The following is a 22,207-nucleotide window of genomic DNA, read 5'->3' as shown; positions in this document are numbered from 1 at the left end:
GGACTCTGCTTCTCGCCAAAAGACACCCTTTCACATGTCCCCTCAGTATTTATGGCCAATACCAGGATGCATTGCAGGAATGCCCTCCCACTGGGACTGCCATAAAACATGATATGTCACTGGCTAGGTTTCCTCCACTGTCTAACAAGCTCCCTCATTGGATGCAGTGGGGACACTCCCTCAGACCCAGTGAATCACACCTGGAAACATGTGACAAGCAACCTAATAGATCTGGCTCTCCTGATAAGCAGAAGGAGCAATCAATGCTTTTACCTAGCACCTACCTACCTAGGAGGGTGCTACATAGGCTTACCTATAAGTACAAGTTACAGAGAAATCTTTTCTTCCTCTTTAATCGCTTGCCGACCGCCCTCCGCAGATTTACTGTGGCAGGCTGGCTCGGCTGCGCAAACCAACATAGATGTAAGCCTGCTCACTGGAGTGATCCTGGTGGCAGCGCGCGCCCGCCCCCACTAGGCAGCGGGGACTCCTATCCACGGTACCGGCGGCACCGATTTCCGCCGGGCACCTGCGATCGCTCCCCATTGAGAGAGAACACCAGTCAGCTGTTGTAAACACAGCTGACCATTCTTCTCTCTGGAATAATCACAGAGCGCCTGTGATCCTTCTATATAGGAACACAGGTCTCTGTGATCATTTCACAAGTCCCTTCCTCCACACTCCCCTAGGCTCACACTTAACCCTTTGATCACCCCTAGGTTAACCCCTTCCCTGCCAGTGTCAGTATTACAGTAACAGTGCACATTTTTAGCACCGATTTCTGTAGTAATGTCACTGGTCCCCCCATAAGTGTCAAAAACGTCAGTGGGCCGATCTGTCCACCACAATGTTGCAGTCCCGCTAAAAATCGCTGATTGCCACCATTACTAGTAAAAAAAGTTAAAATGACATAAATCTTTGTAGACACAATAACTTTTGTTTTTGTGATTTTTTTTTTTTTTTTTTTTGGCCTAAAAGGATGAAAAAAATTTGATTTTTAAATTTTTTTGGGGAATGTTATATAGCAGAAAGTGAAATATATATATATATATATATATATATATATATATATATATATATATATATATATATTTTTAGAATTGTTGCTTTTTTTTTTGTTTATAGCACAAAAAATAAAAATCGCACAGGTGATCAAATACCACCAAAAGAAAGCTCTATTTGTGGGAAAAAGAAAACATCAATTTTATTTGGGTACAGCGTCGCATGACCGTGCAATTGTCGGTTAAAGTAATGCAGTGCCGAATCGCAAAATTGGCCTGGTCATTAGGGGGGAAAATCCTTCTGGTCCAGAACTGGTTAATAAAGGGGACCATTATTACAGAATATATCTGGAGATCCTTAGCACTGGAACGAATGCTGGACCCTCTCAGCCTGCTTTCCAATACAAAGATTTAATGACTATAGGGGAGGTTGGAGGCCATTTTTTTTTGTTAGGTTTGTGTTGGACCAGCTATAGGGTGGTTGGAGGCTGGTACTTTTATTTGGCGTGTGTTGAACTGGCTATTAGGGAGATTGAAGGCCAGGATTTTTCTTTTTTAGGTGTGTGTTGGGTCAGCAAAAAGCAGAAGCTAGAGGCCAGTAATTGTTTTCAGGCATTTGTTGGACCAGCTATAGGGAGAGGTTGGAGGCTTGTACTTTTATAAGGCATGTGTTGGACTGGCTATAGGGGAGGTTAGAGGCCAGTATTTTGACCTTGGCCTGATGGTGCAGAGCTCGGCGTGATGGTGCAGAGCTCGGCGTGGTGGTGCAGAGCTCGGCGTGATGGTGCAGAGCTCGGCGTGATGGTGCAGAGCTCGGCGTGATGGTGCAGAGCTCGGCGTGATAGTGAAGAGCTTGGCGTGATGGTGGGGAAGGTTTAGACACACTCTCAGGTTTTTATTGCTACTTGGTGATCATTGTCATTAGAAAACTGTTAGGAAGTCCAAACTTTAGGGTTGTTACTAGAACAAGAGGTGAGGTAAGTCTTCCAATAGGGACAACATGTTTGGGTTGCAGCTGTCTGGGGGGGAGGGGGTGATGGGGGGATTTCCATCACTTTGGGGAGACATCCTCTCACTTCCTGTTGCATCTCGAGAACAGGAAGTGAAGGAAAATTTCTTCAACGGGATCAAAGATGGCAAATGTTTTTTAAAGCTGAACTCCAGGAAAGGCAGCTTATTGTCTATAACCCATTGTTCATGTGTAGTCTTCCTGAATCTCAGTGTACTTTGTGTATTTCCTCCAGATCTGTGCAGTAATCCAGTGTGTGAGACTTCCTGTAATAAAGACCGCTCACTGCTGTTTACTCTCCTTGAGCAGGGTGACTGGGCTTGTCTCCGCCCCCTCCTGTAGTTTTCTGCAGGCAGCCTGTAGTGGGTGGGGCCTGTATGGCCCCTCCCACAACTCTGCTTTCTTTCTCCCTGTGCAGGGTAAATGGTCTTGTCCCCGCCCCCTCCTGTAGGCAAGCTGTAGTGGGTGGAGCCTGCTAGGCCCCTCCTATGGCTCGCCATACATGTTAAATTTTCTTGTACAATTTTCTTTTAGATTTAGCAGAAAATATGTAGTGCAGGGGCCTGCCTAATTGGATACAATTGAAAGTTGTTTAGTTCTCGTGACCTCATATTATATGGTTTTTGGTAAATCCTAAAGAAAAATTGTACAAGACAATTGAACATGTATGGCCAGCCTTTGGCTCTGTTGTCTGCTCATATAACAGCACAGCGACGATGTCACTGCTGATATACAGCACAGTGATGATGTCACTGCTGATATACAGCACAGTGATGATGTCACTGCTGATATAAAGCACAGTGATGTCACTGCTGATATACAGCACAGCAATGATGTCACTGCTCATATACAGCACAGCGATGATGTCACTGCTCATATACAGCACAGCGATGATGTCGCTGCTCATATACAGCACAGTGACAATGTCACTGCTCATATACAGCACACTGACGATGTCACTGCTCATATACAGCACACTGACGATGTCACTGCTCATATACAGCACAGTGATGATGTCACTGCTCATATACAGCACAGTGACAATGTCACTGCTCATATACAGCACAGTGAAGATGTCACTGCTCATATACAGCACAGTGACAATGTCACTGCTCATATACAGCACACTGACGATGTCACTGCTCATATACAGCACACTGACGATGTCACTGCTCATATACAGCACAGTGATGATGTCGCTGCTCATATACAGCACAGTGACAATGTCACTGCTCATATACAGCACACTGATGATGTCACTGCTCATATACAGCACAGTGACGATGTCACTGCTCATATACAGCACACTGATGATGTCACTGCTTATATACAGCACAGTGACGATGTCACTGCTCATATTCAGCACAGTGATGATGTCACTGCTCATATACAGCACAGTGATGATGTCACTGCTCATATACAGCACAGTGATGATGTCACTGCTCATATACAGCACAGTGATGATGTCACTGCTCATATACAGCACAGTGATGATGTCACTGCTCATATACAGCACAGTGATGATGTCACTGCTCATATACAGCACACTGATGATGTCACTGCTTATATACAGCACAGTGATGATGTCACTGCTCAGATATGCACACTGATGATGTTACTGCCATTTTTACAAGGTAATATCAGGGTTCGTAAATGCATTTGTTGCACAGAAAGGGGATTTATATTAAGGAATTTATTTAAATTAATTTTTTTGTGCCAGAAGTTTAACTCTTCCCTATCCTATCCAAAACAAAAACACTTTTAACATTTTCTGAAAATAGTTAATAAATCTTGTGATATTGTGGCCACATTTTTTATTTTATTTATTTATTTTTTTGGAGTATCATGTTTAAAGTCTGATTTATTTAACGTTTATGTAATCAGAGTTAAATTAGACCAACCAATTAGATATCGCTTGACATTTGTTTGGATTGATCTCATTGGCTGCAGTTACCGCCCTTTGAACATCGCTCTTTTCTTTTATTAAACAAGCCAAAAAAAGTCCAGTCTTGCCTTAAAAAGAAAAAAAATAGACAGTTTATGGCGGGAATCGGTTTTCTCATGGGCGATCGGACTCGGTGTCTCAAGCTGCGCAAACAGCGGATGAAAGGCGATCTCTGGGGACGGCAGGAAAGCAGACCTGCGTGACATTACCGTCTTCTGCTGCATTTCCCAGATAAAAGGCAGCACTGTGCTGCTTCTCTCTGCCGGAGCCAACGCCAGAGCCAGGCCGGAATTAAGTTACTTCCATACTATCATTGATGCGCTACTACGCCCCGGAGAGGAGCCGCGTCTCCAACGGCGAGCTCAGAGGACAAACAGGCTGAGCTTTAATCTCATTACTCCGATCAATTTACAGGCAGTGCTCCACCACTGCCAAATACGCACCAAATTAATGGCCCGGTAGATGCGCTTTTTTTTACCTTTTGAACTTAATTTTGGTTCTTTGGAGAATTGGCTGCGGGCCAGGGAACAATAAAGGCCAAGAGACACACGGGGGGGGGGGGGGGGGGGAGATTTACTAAAACTGGAGAGTGCAAAATCTGGTGCAGCTCTGAATAGAAACCAATCAGCTTCCAGGTTTTATTGCCAAAGATTAAAGGGTAACTCCACCTCCGTGGGGAAAATAGATAGCAAATAAAGAAAAAAACAATATAGTGAATACAACTGCGACACAAATCATATTGTAATTGAATTTTATTAACCACTTCTGGACCGGAAGATTTTCCCCCTTAATGACCAGGCCATATTTTGCGATTCTGCACTGCGTTATTTTAACAGACAATTGCGCGGTCGTGCGATGCTGTACCTAAATAAAATTGATGTCCTTTTTTTCCCACAAATAGAACTTTCTTTTGGTGGTATTTGATCACCTGTGCGATTTTTATTTTTTGCGCTATAAACAAAAAAAGAGCGACAATTCTGGAAAAAAAAAACAATATTTTTCACATTCTGCTATATAACATTCTCAAAAAATAAATAAATTAAATAAATCAATTTTTTTTAACATTTTAGGGCAATTTGTTTTCTGCTACATTTTTTGGTAAAAAAAAAATCGCAATAAGCGCATCTTGATTGGTTTGCGCAAAAGTTATCGCGTCTACTAACTGCGGGAAAGATATGTGTCATTTTTATTGTTTTTTTTTTTTTTATTACTAGTAATGGCAGCAATCAGCAATTTTTAGCGGGACTGTGACATTGTGGCGGACAGATTGGACCCCTAACTGACATTTTTGACACTTTTGGGGGGACCAGTGACATTACTACAGTAATCAGTGCTTAAAATATGCACTGTTACTGTAAAAATTACACTGGCAGGGAAGGGGTTAACAGTATAGGTGATCAAGGGGTTAAGTGTGACCCTAGAGGAGTGAGTCTTACTGTGGGGGGGGGGGGGTGGCTTTTGAAATGACCATAGAGACATGTGATCCTATATAGAAGGATCAGAGGAGCTCTGTGATCATTTCAGGGAGAAGAACGGTCGGCTGCGTTTACAACAGCCGACCGTTCTCTCTCAATCGGAGCCGCCTGACACACACATCGGCTTCCCCGCTGACAATCGAGGGCGGGAGCGCTCGCCCCCTAGCTGCCCCCAGGCAAACAACGTATCCGACGTACATATACAGCGTGCGGTCGGCAAGTGGTTAAAGGGATGCAGATCCTGCAATTTTCTTCATTAGAGCCACGCAGGTGCACAGCTGATTGATAATTACGAAACCACTCCCATACAGATTCACTTTCCACATGGACACAGACAAACACACAGGGATTTCTTAGGAATAACAAAAGGTAGGAATCTGCAACAAAGTTTGTTAAAATCCCTGCAATGTACAGAGATCACCCAGAGGGGAATGTTTTTTTAACAAAAGTGGAGTTACTTTTTAACCCTGTAGTAAATTTTGACGTATTTTAAAATTAGTATTGTATTTTGAGGCCTCTTTGTTATGTGATTGAAGTTTTTACTCTTGAAATTTTGTAAACTTGGGGGGGGGGGGGGAGTTATGATTTTTATTACTCCCCCCCCAAAAAAAAAAAAGCAGCTTCCATTTGTAAATTGGATACTATTCCATTATTTGTTTAGAAATAATTTTAGATTTGATGTTTGTATAATGTAATTTGTATTTGTCATTTTGTTTCATTTGAGGTTTCCTGCTGAAGTACAATAATAACAGTAATATTGTTGCAATCCATGAAACAAATTTTCATCTAATGTCAGGAAACAGATCACATATTGCTCTATGTCAGGGCTGGACTAATTTATTTGTCTTTCTTTGCAGATTGCGTCTCCCTGCACACCACGTGTCAACTACGAGCTGGTAAGATGAATTTTACCTAAATAAAGATACTTATATTCATGCTATATAGTTCTTATATACTGTTTTATGCAATCTGCAAGCCTAAATGTTTGTTTTTTTAACCTGTTCTGGACCGGCAGGATTTTCCCCCTTAATGAGCAGGCCTTTTTTTGCGTTTCTTGACTGCGTTACTTTAACGGAAAATTGCGCGGTTGTGCGACACTGTACCAAAATGCAATTGATGTCCTCTTTTTTCCCACAAATAGAGCTTTCTTTTGGTGGTTTTTGATCACCTGTGCAATTTTTTTTTTTTGCGCTATAAACAAAAAAAGAACGACAATTCTGAAAAAAAAAAAAAAAATATATATATATATATATATATATATATATATATGTTTCACATTCTGCTCTAAAACATCCCCCCCCCCCCCAAAAAAAAATTTAAAAATCCAAATTTTTCATCCTTTTAGGCCAATTTGTATTCTGCTACATGTTTTTGCTAAAAAAAAAATCGCAATAAGCGTATTTTGATTGGTTTGCGCACAAGTTAGTGCGGCTACAAACTAGGGGAAAGATTTGTCATTTTTAAAAAATTTTTTTTTTACTAGTAATGGCAGCGATCTGTGATTTTTAGTAGGACTGCGACAGATCGGACCCCTAACTGACATTTTTTTTACACTTTTGGGGGGACCAGTGACATTACCACAGTAATCATTTTAAAAATATGCTCTGTTACTGTAATAATGACATTGGCAGGGAAGGGGTTAACCCAGGGGTGATCAAGGGGTTAAGTGTGAGCCTAGGGGAGTGTTTTCTAACTTTATGGGGGGTGGACTTGTGAAATGACCATAGAGACCTGTGATCATTCCAGAGAGAAGAACGATCAGCTGTGTTTACATCAGCCTACCGTCCTTTTCTCTCAGCGGGGAGCAATCACGGGTGGCCGGCGGCAATCGCGTCCACCGGCCCCGTGCATCGGCATCCCCGCTGCCTAGTGGGGGCGGGGGCGCGTTCGCCCCCCCCCCCAGCACCATGTGCGCGACGGATGTAGAGCTACGTCGCTTCACACAGCCGAACCAGCCTGCAGCAGTAAAACTGCGGCGTGCGGTCGGCAAGTGGTTAAATGCATAAATGGTTCTAGAAGGGTGAATGAGGGTCTTCACCAAAGAATACCCAATCACGTGCAAGGAAGAAACAAAAACTTGCATTTTTGCTTGCACATGATTGGATGGAAGTCAGCGGAGTTTCTGCTCATTTACTAAGCTCTGGAACAACTGCTCTTGCAGAGCGCAACTGTACTTTTCAAAGTGCACAGTCTATTTGCCTTTTGTAAATTAACCCCAAAGTGTCACTAAACCCACATCTTAAAAAACATCAATAAATGGTGTATTACATGCTTTTCATACTTACTCCATCCATGAGGTTCCTTCTCTGTATTCTGCAGAAAACCTGGTTGATCCGGCTGTTCTCTATTTTCCCCTTCTGTCCATGACCCCAAAGATAGGGATTTTGCAGCTGTAGTGGCAACTCTGCACATGCTCAGTTTTCAGTGTATTTCTATGCAGGGCATTCCTTCCCTATCACATCTGAGCAGCCCGTGTGACTATAGAGTCACACATGTGGGCGTATACACAGTGGTAAATGACAGCCCACTCCCTCCCTCCCTCCTTCATGGCCACTAACCAGCTAAACACAATGGGGGGTGGGTTATTACATCTTGATTGATGGAGGCTTCACCTCTCTCTTATTCTAAGACACAGGCTGGAGGGGCGTGACACAGCCTGTGACTGGCAGAACTCCACCCACACCATGTTATTGCCATGAAATAATACATATTTGATTTCAAATATATATTTGTATGACAATTTAAAACAGTTTATTGATGTTATTTAATTACTCTTACTCTGTATTCCAAAGGCTTTTTTTTTTTTTTATTAACATGTGACCAGCAGCAGAGGACTAGAAGCTCCTCCTGCTTATGTTTCCCTGCAGACAGGCTGGGAGAGAGCTGGGTAATGTGACAGCTGTATGTAGATTAGGAAAAAGGTACTTAGATTTTTTTTTTTTTAATTAAAATAATGACAGTGCCATCATCCCCATACAGAAATAGAAGGGCAATGTAAATAAACCGTGTGTGTTTAGTATCACTTTAATGCTAGTATTTACCTGCATTCATTGGAAAGCACTTCTTCTGTTTGCAGCTTGCCCATGGTTTGCACTCTGGCTATTAACTGGCACCTACTATAAGATTTAGTAGTTGAAGATGGCAGTAGACAGATAGGAAATTCTGTACCAGAAAAGAAAGTAAGATACACACTATGTGAAATTTGCTATGTGGATGGCCGCCTCCTGCCTGACATCCTTCAATTGAATAATCAAAGAAGCTGGGCTAAAAACTGACGATTGAACAGACCGATATGTAGCAAACTAAGGGGTTGATTTACGAAAGGCAAATATACTGTGTCAGGACCATCTTTAATATCGATTTGACCCTAGGCAAACATGTTCTTGGGCCCTCCCAAATCCACTTATCAACTATTTGCAGGCAGTGCGGGCTCAAGGGGCAGCTACATTGGGCCCCACAACAATGACTGGGCTCAGGGCAGCTTCCCCTTTTGCTCTGCCTTAAAGAGAGCCCTAAACTGTGCACTTTGCAAGGTGCAGTTGCTCCAGAGCTTAGTAAATGAGGTAAGGCTTCACTTTGCAAATAATACCCAATCACATACAAGGAAAATAAAAAAACAGCATTTTTTTTGCACATGATTGGATGATGGAAGTCAGTAGAGCTCCTACTCATTTACTAAGCTCTGGAGTAACTGCTCTTTCAAAGTGCACAGTCTATTTGCCTTTAGTAAATCCACCCCTAAATGTCATCCAGTTGAGGTTTACATGTCCTATAGCAGAACCAGCATTCTGCTGTAATGTTCTCTTTGGGATTGATTTACCAAAGGTAAAAAGTGTGCACTTGGCAAAGCGCAGTTGCTCCAGAGCTTAGTAAATAAAGTAAAGCTTCATGTTGCAAAGAATATCCAATCACATGCAAGGAAAATAAAAAAAAAAACAGCATTTTCTCTATCGTCCACTGACAGACGCAGCATCAATGGACCTCAGAGAAAAGTATTTTACAGTAAGTTAAAAAAACAGTGTTTGCTTGCACGTGATTGGATGATGGAAGTCAGCAGAGCACAGTCTATTTGCCTTTGGTAACTCAACCCTTAAATGTCATCCAGTTAAGGTTTACATGTCCTATAGCAGAACCAGCATTCTGCTGCAATGTTCTCTTTGGGATCGATTTACTAAAGGTAAAAAGCTGTTCCAGAGTTTAGTAAATAAAGTAAAGCTTTACGTTGCAAAGAATATCCAATCACATGCAAGGAGAATAAAAAAAAAAAACAGCATTTTCTCTATCGTCCATTGACAGACGCAGACGCAATGCTGCTGTGCCTGTCAATGGACTTCAGGGAAAAGGATTTTACGGTAAGTTCTTACAAAAATCTAGTTTTTGCTTGCACATGATTGGATGATGGAAGTCAGCAGAGCTTCTCCTCATTTACTAAGCTCTGGAGCAGCTGTTCTTGCAAAGTGCACAGTCTATTTGCCTTTAGTTAATCAACCCTTAAATGTCATCCAGTTGAGGTTTACATGTCCTATAGCAGAACCAGCATTCTGCTGTAATGTTCTCTTTGGGATCGATTTACTAAAGGTAAAAACCTGTTCCAGAGTTTAGTAAATAAAGTAAAGCTTCACGTTGCAAAGCATATCAAAAAAAAAAAAAAAAAAACAGCATTTTCTCTATTGTCCATTGACAGACGCAGCAGCAATGCACTTTGCAAAGTGCAGTTGCTCCAGAGATTAGTATATAAAGTAAAGCTTCACGTTGCAAAGAATATCCAATCACATGCAAGGAAAAAAAAAAGAAACAGCATTTTTGCTTGCACATGATTGGATGATGATGGAAATCAGCAGAGCTTCCGCTCATTTAGACTAGACTGTAAGCTCTAACGAGCAGGGCCCTCCAATTCCTCCTGTATTGAATTGTATTGTCTTCTCTCATATTGTAAAGTGCTGCGCAAACTGCTGGCGCTATATAAATCCTGTATAATAATAATGATTTACTAAGCTCTGGAGCAACTGCACTTTGCAAAGTGCACAGTCTATTTGCTTTTAGTAACCCAACCCCCATGTCTCTACCTCTTCCCCATAAGTCGGCGGCCTCTGTTCTCACTCACTCCCCACCTATCATACAAAAGAAAACATTTCCAAATCCCTTTGATTCATGAGTCCTGGATGTCTGCTGAAAGCTGACAGATCATTACATTAGGGGACGAGTTGGCTCCCATTAAACGTCCATTATGATTATTACAGCCCGTAAATTATCGCCTGGAGGGGGGAAGGGGCAGTCGTTGTTTATTTGGCTGTTTTAAGGAATTATTTTTTTTTTTTTAAGGGAATTTTACATTTTTTTTTTTTTGCTTTGAAAGCTTTTGTGTGAGAACAGAGCGATCCCAGATTAGTCTATTAATAGACGGCGCTGATACTGGGGGCGTTGGGCTGTCTGCGGACTTATGCTCCCCATGGTATAAGGTCTACAGACGTAATGCTGGCCAGATGTGATTTAAAGGGGAAATTCCAATATGTAGCATGTTGTTTTCAAACTGTGCAAAACTGCCAGAACTACCGTAAAGTTATCTATATCATGTTAGGACAGCGAAGCCTTATAGAGATGTAAAATACATTTCAAAGCAGGCCACCCACTTATTATTGTCATCAGCTTTGAAGTCCCCACCCTCGGCCTCTGGAGGATGAGATTTTATATAAAATGCAAGCTACTGTCAAATACTTAAAAGAGAAAAAAAAAAATAATAACGTATATTATTCTAATAAGTGAAACGCCCTCTGCATAAAGCACTGGCCCAATGGTCCAATATATAGGAAGTCCACAACAAGGATTAAAGCTATATATCGTTCATCATGGTGTGTGTCCCTTTAAATGTTGATGATTGGCAGTGAATGCCCTATAATTGTTGGTGGTCAGTGGTGTTTTCCTACATAACATTGGTAGTCAGTGTGCAATTTATGATCAGTATGTCCCCTGTGTAGCTCCTTGCTTCTCAGTGGTGGCCATTGGAACTGAGTATGTCCCTTATGGTCAGTATGCTTCCTGTGTAGCCTCTTGCTGCTCATTGGTGGCCATTGGAAGTCCGTATGCCCTACATTGGTCACTATGCTCCCTATGTAGCTGCTTGCTGTTCATTGGTAGTCACTGGAAGTCAGTTTGCCTCCTCTGGTGTAGCCCCTTGCTGCTCAGTGGTGGTCATCAGAAAGGCAATATTCCGCCTATGGTCAGTATGACCCTTGTGTGGCCCCTTACTGCAGTGCTTAGTGGTGATCATTGGAAGTCAGTGGGCCCCTTATGGTCAGTATGCCCCTTTTGTAATTCTTTGCTGCTCATTGGAAGTCAGTGGGCCCCCTGTGTTCAGTATGACTCTTGTGTTATCCCTTGCTACTCATTGGTGGTCATCAGAAGTTAGTGGGCCCCCCTGTGGTCAGTATGACTCTTGTATTATCCCTTGCTGCTCATTGGTGGTCATTAGAAGTCAGTGGGCTGCCTATGGTCAGTATGCTCCCTATGTAGCCCCTTGCTGCTCATTGGTGGTCATTGGAAGTCAGTGTGCCCTGTATGGCCAGCAAGCCCCCTGTGTGGCCCTCTGTTGCTGTGTAGTGGTTGATGGTCAGTGTGCCTTGCTATGGTTATTATGCCCCCCGTGTAGACACACCTTGCTGCCGAGTGGTGTTTTTTTTAGGAAGTATGCCCCCTTTATGGTCAATATGCCCTCTGTGCAGCCCCTTGTTGCTCATTGGTAGCCGGTGTGCCCCCTTTATGGTAAAAAGTCCCCCCTCCTTTTCATGGTGATTAGTGGGGAGCAGTGTTACCTACATAGATCATTAGCAGAGGCAGGATTTTTTTTTATTTCTTTAAAATTTGTAATTGCCCATTACTGTGCTCACAAGGCACAGAGCCACTCTGATTAGCTCTGTGCATTTTTCCAGTGATCTTCACGAACGACAACAACGCGATTGCAGGTAGGAGCTGGTTATAAATGATGCTCCATAAACCCTACAACAAGGATTCTCACCCCATAGCCTCCTGCATCAATATAAACTGGGGGAATGTGGACTTTCTGGTGGGGGGGGGGGGGGTGCACTCCCCCCTCAAAGTTAACTAGTGCCATGAATTGATTATTTGCATCGGAGAAACCAATGACGGGATCTACTCCACCGAACTCAGTTGAGGGGATTTCCAGTTATTTGCTCATCGCCAATCATGCCCACAGCATAGGCTTTATTACTTAAAGAGTAACTCTTCTTTTGTTGAGAAAAAAACATTCCCCTCTGGGTGATCTCTGTACATTGCAAGGATTTAACAAACTTTGTTGCAGATTCCTACATTTTAATATTCTGAAGAAATCATTGGTTGTTCTTCTGTGCTGAGTGGGTCAAATGGGAGTGGTTTCATAATTATCTACCAGCAGTGGCAGCTGCAGAGCACTAGTGAGGAAATCTGCTGGGCCTGCATCCCTTTAGACGTGTTCTTATTGGGAGTATCTCACCATGACATTTTTGTTGCAGGGGATGCCAGAAATCTGACTTGTATCTTAGTGCAGACTTCTGGGAAAATTGGTGAGCCAATCACACAAGCAGGAAATGATGTTTCTGGGGGTGTGGTCAGTATACATTCTGTGTACAGAACAGCTCCAGGCGGCCATATTGCATTTTCAGAAAATTACAGCTGCTGCAAATTGAAAAGGAAATTAAATTTTTAATACCATTCAGTTACAATGATTTGTGTCGCAATTGTATACCCTATATTGTTCTTTTTTTGCTCATTTTTTTCCATACGAAAGTGGAGTTACCCTTTAAGCAACCAAAAAGAAGATGAGCCATTCAACAAGCTGGCCTTCACCCAAAGCTGAAATATCAGTTTTTGGCATTTTTTTAAATTTTTTTATCCTTTGCTACACATATCCCGCAAATACGTGAAAATTCATACTGTCCGGACTGCAATTTTTTATACCTGTTTCTAAAAATTGGGCCCTCTTGTCCATCATGCGGCTTTGTGTCTATTTGGCGCTTTCATCCAAAAATCTTCTCCAACCACAACACGCTCCGGTCCGTCCTCTCCCTCTCTTCCCCCCAGGGTTCCAATAATTGTTTCCAAATCACTCGCCGGCCCCGGCTTTTATCTCCGAGACAGGCCCGTCGATCTCTTTGACCACAGCAGCAGGCATCCCCGATACGGTCTTGGCATCCAGGATGAAAATGTATTTGGGGAGGCAGCCTGCCAGACGAATGGCTTATTTTAATATCTTTGTGGTTGCCGTCAGAAAATAAATGGAGGGAATGGTAAGTAAGAGGCTTGGGAGGGGACAGAGGCAAAACAGGCCAATCTCCCCAGGAAGATCAAAAAGGGCCCATTCCCCCCTCGGGGGGTGCCGAGTGTTTATCCCACCGCCGAGAGTTTGGGTTTCTTCTGTACTTGAAGATTGTCGGATAACTCTGAAGTTTACTGGAATACAAAACAAGGCCCCTTAGTTCATAAGCGGGGACTCGAATTTGGACCCTTCAAGCGAGACGTTAAAATATCAAACGAGACAATGATTGTTTTTAGCGGTTTCAAGCTTGGAATTCATTTCTTTTTTTTGTAATGTGTGTTATAAAATGAAATTGCAACGTTCTAATTTAAAACAATCAGCAGCTACATGCCGCCCCCCACGGGACAAAAAACCTTTCCCTGTCCCTCAAAAATGCAACTCATTTATTTTTTTCTTTATTTTTTGCTAGGGCACTTCATATGGAAGCAACCCCTCTCTAAAATAATGCTAAAAAAAATGCAATAAAACTTATTTTCAGTAATTCTTCTAGTAGTCACATGACAATACATCTTCTGAGATAGGGTTAAACTTGTCATGTGTCCTTAAACGTGGTATATATACACTATATTACCAAAAGTATTGGGACGCCTGCCCTTACACACACATGAACTTTAATGGCATCCCAGTCTTAGTCCGTTGGGTTCAATATTGAGTTGGCCCACCCTTTGCAGCTATAACAGCTTCAACTCTTCTGGGAAGGCTGTCCACAAGGTTTAGGAGTGTGTCTATGGGAATGTTTGACCATTCTTCCAGAAGCGCATTTGTGAGGTCAGGCACTGTTGTGGACGAGAAGGCCTGGCTCACAGTCCCCATTCTTATTTATCCCATAGGTTTTTTATTGGGTTGAGGCAGTGCTGGGACAAGGTCATCTAGTGCCCAGGGCAAAGATGCCAAACTGCGCCCCCCCCCCTTTACCTTAGGGATAGGATCAGTCTGTTCCCATCCTTTCAATAAACCATTGCGCCCAGGGCAGCTTCCCCTACTGCCCACCGCTTGTCTCGGCCCTGGGTTGAGGTCAGGACTCTGTGCAGGTCAGTCAAGTTCCTCCACCCCAAACTCGCTCATCCATGTCTTTTATGGATCTTGAAGCACTCATGCAGCCCCAGACCATGATACTCCCACCACCATGCTTGACTGTAGGCAAGACACACTTGTCTTTGTACTCCTCACCTGGTTGTCGCCACACACGCTTGACACCATCTGAACCAAATACGTTTATCTTGGTCTCATCAGACCACAGGAGATGGTTCCAGTAATCCATGTCCTTAGTATGCTTGTCTTTAGCAAACTGTTTGCAGGATTTCTTGTGTATCATCTTTAGAAGAGGCTTCCTTCTGGGACGACAGCCATGTAGACCAATTTGATGCAGTGTGCGGCGTATGGTCTGAGCACTGACAGGCTGACCCCCCACCCCTTCAACCTCTGCAGCAATGCTGGCAGCACTCATACGTCGATTTCCCAAAGACAACCTCTGGATAGGATGCTGAGCACGTGCACTCAACTTCTTTGGTCAACCATGGCAAGGCCTGTTCTGAGTGGAACCTGTCCTGTTAAACTGCTGTATGGTCTTGGCCACCGTGCTGCAGCTCAGTTTCAGGGTCTTGGCAATCTTCTTATAGCCCAGGCCATGTTAATATAGAGCAAGAATTCTTTTTTTCAGATCCTCAGAGAGTTCTTTGCCATGAGGTGCCATGTTGAACTTCCAGTGACCAGTATGAGAGAGTGAGAGCGATAACACCAAATTTAACACACCGGCTCCCCATTCGCACCTGAGACCTTGTAACACTAAAGAGTCACATGACAGCGGGGAGGGAAAATGGCTAATTAGGCCCAATTTGGACATTTCCACTTATGGGCTGTACTCACTTTTGTTGCCAGCGGTTTAGACATTAATGGCTGTGTGTTGATTTATTTTGAGGGTACAGAAAATTTACACTGTTATACAAGCTGTACACTCACTACTTTACATTTTAGCAAAGTGTCATTTCTTCAGTGTTGTCACATAAAAAGATATAATAAAATATTTACAAAAATGTGAGGGGTGTACTCACTTTTGGGAGATATTGTACACCGATCAACCATAACCGTAACCACTTGAAGACCAGGCCATTTGTGGCACTTTTGTGTTACGTGTAAAAATCTGTATTTTTTTGCTAGGAAATTACTTATAACACCCAAACATTATATATTTTTAGCATGGGCACCCTGACCGGTCTGCAGCTACAGAGCCCCATACACAAGGTCTGTGCAGGAACCGCTGTCAAGTCTATTGCTTATGACCACTCCAGCAGGTGTGCCTGTCCATGACATGGGCAGCTAAGCTCAGGAAACCAAACCAGAGGAGGCCATGACTACGACCTTGCATAGTCATGGCCTAAATTGGACTGGGTACAAGAGGGCATGAGCATGGGCGACAACACTGAAAGCAAGAGCTGCCTATGGATAGCCTTGCTGCCTCCCACCAGAAAAGATTAACTTGCAAGATAAATCGGTATTATTCAACAAATGTCTGGCCAGAGAGGGATCACTTTGATGCAGGTGGCCGGCTTGAACATTTATTGCAATGCATGTGAACCAAGAATCCCTGTTTTTATGCCAATGTTTGCTAGAAATATGTACGGTTATATCGCATTGTGCAGAGGGTTACTGCAGAATATTTGAAGCGGAGCTGCTTGGACACTACTGAAAGGGGAGCTGAGCTGCTGAGCCACTGCTGGGAAGGAGGAAAGAGCTGTGCTGCTGAGTTACTGCTGGGAGAGGGGAAGCTGAACTGCTGAGTCACTTCTAAGATGGGGAGTCAAACTGTCCATTGACTGCTGAGAGGGGGAGCAGGAGGAACTGAGCTGCTGGGGGAGCAGCTTGAACAGTTTTAGTGCTTCACTTGGAACGTTGAGGATGTGTTGCTCCAAATCAAAGATAAATATTTGCCTGACAGCACCCTGTGGAGCTGTGACAATTTGGTGGCCTGGTCATGCATTTTGGACACAACCCCCACATGCCACAATGCAAAGCACCTGTTTCTCCATCTGTCTGCCACTTGCAGAGAGGTGTATGTTCTGCCGTGAAGATTTCCGGGGATGGTAGTATGCCAGAGTGCTCATCCCAGCCTCCAGAATCAAGATTAGCATGCTGGATTTGGGACCCATGGGGCTCTTCAGAGTTGTGTAGAGGAATCGGTGGACCTCCCAGGTACTCTCTCTTGTGCGCGCTCTCTCTCTCCCCCCTTCTTTCTCTCTCTCCTTTCTTTCTCGCTTCCTTTCTCCCGCTCTCCCTCTTTCCCTCTTTCCCTCTTTCCCTCTTTCTTTCTTTCTTTCTTTCTTTCTCTCTTTCTCTCTTTCTCTCTTTCTCTCTTTCTCTCTTTCTCTCTTTCTCTCTTTCTCTCTTTCTCTCTTTCTCTCTTTCTCTCTTTCTCTCTTTCTCTCTTTCTCTCTTTCTCTTTCTTTCTTTCTTTCTCTCTTTCTCCACCCCTCTATCTCCTCCTCTTCCCTCTCTCCCTCCCTCTCTCCTTCCTTCTCTCCTTCCTTCCTTCTCTCCATCCTTCTCTCCCCCCCTCTCTCCCTCTCCCTCAATCTCTCCTTCCCCCCCCTCTCTCTCCCTCCCCCCAACCCCCCACCCCCCTCTCTCTCCAACCCCCCTCTCTCTCCCTCCCTCTCTCCCACTCTCCCTCCCACTCTCCCTCCCACTCTCTCTCCCTCACTCTCTCCCTCACTCTCTCCCTCACTCTCTCCCTCACTCTCTCCCTCACTCTCTCCCTCACTCTCTCACTCACTCTCTCCCTCCCTCACTCACTCTCTCCCTCACTCATTCTCTCCCTCACTCATTCTCTCCCTCACTCTCTCCCTCACTCCCTCTCTCCCCAACCCCCCCTCTCCATCCCCCTCTCTCCTTCCCTCCACCCTCTCTCTCTCTCTCCTTTCTTTCACTCTCTCCTCCTCTCTCTTACCCCCCGTTCACTAAAAATCTGAATCTGGTACAGCTGTGCATGGTTTTGCTGCCTGTTTCGGAAATGTGCTTCAAACGTGGGTCGCACTTGGGTGTCATTATTTGTTATTGGCATCTTAAGCGTGGGTAGCAGATATGCATTTTGTCATGTGACAAAACATGTTACAAACACTCCAAAATGTGCATTGAAGAAATACCCGATGCTCTGCAAGGTTCTGGAGCTACTTTGCGTTGTTTGTTACATGTAGGGCAGCACATTCAAGTGAGCGGGCTGCCATAGACGTGATGTGCATCTATGGCGGTGTCCAGCAGGTCCAGGGACACTGGAGAGAGCCCGCTTTATCGTCTTCTGGGTGGACGGGCGGGGACACTGTGCGGCGGCCGGCAGCGTCGGAACGTCAGGAACAGGAAGAATGGCAAGACTGGCAACTGGGCTTACAACGCGTTTCGGAGCATGCACTTTCCTCTCTTCCTATTCCTACATGCAGAGTCGACTTCACTCCACCGGACAGCTTGCCCTGAGTGTTTTCCATCCATCCCTGGAACCATCCTGGACCCTCCCTTTCCCCATTGGACTCTTCTTAAGATAGTCTTTTTAATGCCTTCCTTTTCCAGGGACTTGCACATGGACTTTTAATCCCCCCTTGTGCCTTGTATACTTTTGATGGGTAATCGTGTCTTGTTTATATACACTGACACTGATTTATACCCGCTGCAGCAATTTTATTTGCACTACCTCTGAGCGCCAACACCCCTAAACGCAGTTGTCTAAGCTGAGAGTGTCTGTTACACTCTTTCACACTGCACAAAGCAGATGTAAAAGGGGAACTCTGTGGATTCAGGTTTAAAATGGAAACTCAACGAACTCTGATGTAAAGGGGGACTCTTGTAATTAACTTAATATGATTTGGAATGTTATTTAATCGCAAAATGAATGTAAAAAATTGCTGTGCGCTGCTAAAGTGTTCGGATTTGACTTGGAAAAAAAATGTGGCAACCCTATATGTGTGTGTGTATATATATATATATATAAATCTACTGCTGATGAGAAAAGGTATTTAGCCATTTATATTTACTAAAATAACTGCATTTCCATGTTCTGTGTATGGTGAGAGACCAAATATAGTGATTGCAGGCTCCTGGGTTTAGTAACACTAACAGTCGGGCTTGTGTGGAAGAGTTAAAAAAAAAAAAAAAAACCTTGGTGGAGCCTTTCCAGCACGGCATAAACTAGCTGGGATGAGGGTGGCACGCCTCCCCGCTGAATCCTAGGAAGGCCATATATTAATTTTTTTGGTCTAATTTAGAAGATTTGGACTTATTTGCATATTGGCTGCTCTCCCAGCTTTAACCGGTTGCCGACCGCCGCACGACTATATACTGCGGCGGTCAGCCCCGGCCAGGCAGAGTGACGTACCGGTACGTCACTTGCCTGTCACTGACTTGAGAGCCAATTGCGGGCGGGCGCACGCGCGCCGCGGCTCGTTCACTGACAAGTCAGTGCGTGTGACCGGCGGACCCGATGTCCGCCGGTCACACTACGATCGCTCTGGTGAAGGGAGAAAGGCGGAGCTGCTTATGTAAACAAGCCGCCTGTCATTCTCCCTGGTGTAAAAATGAAGATCAGACGGTTCTACTATGTAGGACCGTTGATCTTTGTTTTACACCAATAGCCATGTCCCTACAGTTAGAATCACGCCCCTAGGACATACTTAACCCCTCCCTCTCCAATACAGTTAACCCCTTCCCTGCCAGTGTCATTTTTGCAGTAACAGTGCATATGTATAGCACTGATTACTGCAGTAATGTCACTGGTAACCCCAAAAGTGTCAAAAATGTCATTCAAGGGTCCGGTCTGTCCACCGCAATGTCGCAGTACCGCAAAAAAAATTGCAGATCGCCGCCATTACACGTTAAAAAAAAAAACAACAAAAATGACAAAAATCTTTCCCTTTGTTAGTAAACGCGATAACTTTTGCGCAAACCAATCAAAATACGCTTTTTGCGATTTTTTTTTTTTTACCAAACATATGTAGCATAAAACAAATTGGCCGAAAATGTTAAAAAATTTTGATTTTTACAATTTTTTGGGGGGGAATTTCATATAAAAAAATGTGAAAAATATTGTTATTTTTGCAAAATTGACGCTATTTTTTTTTTTATAGCGCATGATTAAAAAAATCACACAGGTGATCAAATACCACCAAAAGAAAGCTCTGTTTGTGGGAAAAAAAAGGGCATCAAATTCGTTTAGGTACAGCGTCGCACGACCGCGCAATTGTCTGTTAAAGTCACGCAGTAAAAAATCGCAAAAAAACCCCTGGTCTTTTAGCAGCCAAATCCTCCGGGGCTTAAGTGGTTAACAACAGAAACAAAACTGTTAAGTTATATTTGGAGACTGAAGAGTTAAATTCTATTTAAACTTTTTGGTAATTTTTTTGTTATTTAAAATAAAAATATTCCATATATTTGAAAATATTATCCCTATAGACAGAGACAATTAAACTCTGCCCGGAATGTAGCGGTAATGTGATTGGCTTTATAATCAGTCTGAGGAGCGTCTGTAGTTGCTAAACTGATTGCTTTATTGAAGACTGTATTCGGGAGGGAAAACAGTGCCACTTGCTGGTCACATCAGTGCATAACATGTATGTAAAGCAGTGTGCTTCAAACAAATAGGTTGTAATTATTTTCTAGAGCAGGGGTATTAAAATAAATTCACAGACAGATAAACTTTCTTCCAGCAGAGGTCTCATGTTTTGCTATGACTCAGATCCTTCATATGTCAGGGTCATCAGTCCTCCCCTTTACATCAAAGCCTTCTTCACATCACAGTCCCCCCCTCCCCTTTACAGCACACCACCCCCTCTTTACATCACAGCGTCCCTCTTTACATCACAGCGTCCCTCTTTACATCACAGCGTCCCTCTTTACATAACAGCGTCCCTCTTTACAGCACACCAACCCCTGTTTACATCACGGCCCCCCTTTACATTACAGTACCCCCCTCACATCAGACCCCCTCTTCACATGCCCCACTTTACATCACAGTAGCCCCCCCCCTTTTACAATGCAACCCCTTTTTTACATTACAGTGGTCCCTTTACATCACAGCTCTCCTTTGCATCAAAGTTCCCCCATTTACATCACAGTCCCTTTATATCACAGCACCTCCTTAACGTCCGTGTACTTAGTCCCCCCTTCAAATCACAGACCGCCCCCCTTTACATCAGTTTCCTTAAACCTCACATCACAGTCCTCCTCCCCTTCACATCGGTGTCCTCTGTCACCCCTTCACATAACAGCCCCCACCTTACAACACAGCCCCCCTTCTTTGCATCCCAGTCCCCTTCACAGCCCCTCTTCTTTGCATCCCAGTCCCTTCACAGCCTCCCTTCCTTGCATCCCAGTCCCTTCACAGCCTCCCTTCCTTGCATCCCAGTCCCCTTCACAGCCTCCCTTCCTTGCATCCCAGTCCCCTTCACAGCCTCCCTTCCTTGCATCCCAGTCCCCTTCACAGCCTCCCTTCCTTGCATCCCAGTCCCCTTCACAGCCTCTCTTCCTTGCATCCCAGTCCCCATCACAGCCCCACTTCCTTGCATCCCAGTCCTCTTCCCAGACCCCCATCCTTGCATCTCAGTGCCCTTGACAGCCCCCTATTTTGCATCCCACTCCTCTTTACAGCCTCCCTTCTTTGCATACCAGTCCCCTTCACTGTCCCCCTATCTTGCATCTCAGCCCCCATCACAGCCCCCTATTTTGCATCACAGCCCCCTTCACACCCCCTCCTTCCCTGCATCCCAATTTCCTATATAACCCCCCCTTCTTTGCATCCTAGTCCCCTTTACAGCCTCCCTTCTTTGGATTACAGCCCCCCTTCCCTGCATCCCAGTCCCCTTCACAGCCACCCTTCTTTGGATCACAGCCCCCCTTCTCTGCATCCCAGTCCCCTTCACAGCCCCCTTATTTGGATCCCAGTCCCCTTCACAGCCCCCCTTCTTTGGATCCCAGTCCCCTTTACAGCCTCCCTTCCTTGCATCCCAGTCCCCATCACAGCCCCACTTCCTTGCATCCCAGTCCTCTTCACTGACCCCCTTCCTTGCATCTCAGTGCCCTTTACAGCCCCCTTATCTTGAATTCCACTCCTCTTTACAGCCTCCCTTCTTTGCATCCCAGCCCCCTTCACATCCCCCTTCTTTGCATCCCAGCCCCCTTCACAGCCTCCCTTCTTTGGATTACAGCCCCCCTTCCCTGCATCCCAGTCCCCTTCACAGCCCCCCTTCTTTGGATCGCAGCCCCTCTTCCCTGCATCTCCATCCCCTTCACAGCCCCCCTTCTTTGGCTCACAGCCCCTCTTCCCTGCATCTCCATCCCCTTCACAGCCCCCCTTCTTTGGATCCCAGTCCCCTTCACAGTGCCTCTTCTTTGCATCTCCGTCCCCTTCAAAGCCCCCTCCCTTACATCACATTTTCCTCTTCCAATCACAGCCGTCCTCCAACCATTCTAATCCTACCTTACACAGCAAGT

The 22,207-nt window shown here is 44.4% G+C and overlaps 1 protein-coding gene across 6 annotated transcripts in view; it reads left to right on the top strand.

Moving 5' to 3' along the window:
- The window catches only part of TNS1 (tensin 1), an 805,414-nt gene that overhangs the window by 526,782 nt on the left and 256,425 nt on the right, over positions 1 to 22,207 (top strand). For all 6 annotated transcript variants that reach the window (XM_082260250.1, XM_082260249.1, XM_082260247.1 and 3 more), the window contains one exon: positions 6,288 to 6,326. In XM_082260250.1, the coding sequence (XP_082116376.1) occupies positions 6,288 to 6,326 (39 nt within the window). The remainder of the gene's footprint in view (positions 1 to 6,287; positions 6,327 to 22,207) is intronic.

The sequence above is a fragment of the Pelophylax lessonae genome (assembly GCF_965119305.1).
Source record: "Pelophylax lessonae genome assembly, chromosome: 6".
NCBI lineage: Eukaryota > Metazoa > Chordata > Amphibia > Anura > Ranidae > Pelophylax > Pelophylax lessonae.
Note: the sequence above shows the minus strand (reverse complement) of the source record. Positions and strands in the feature narration are given on the sequence as shown.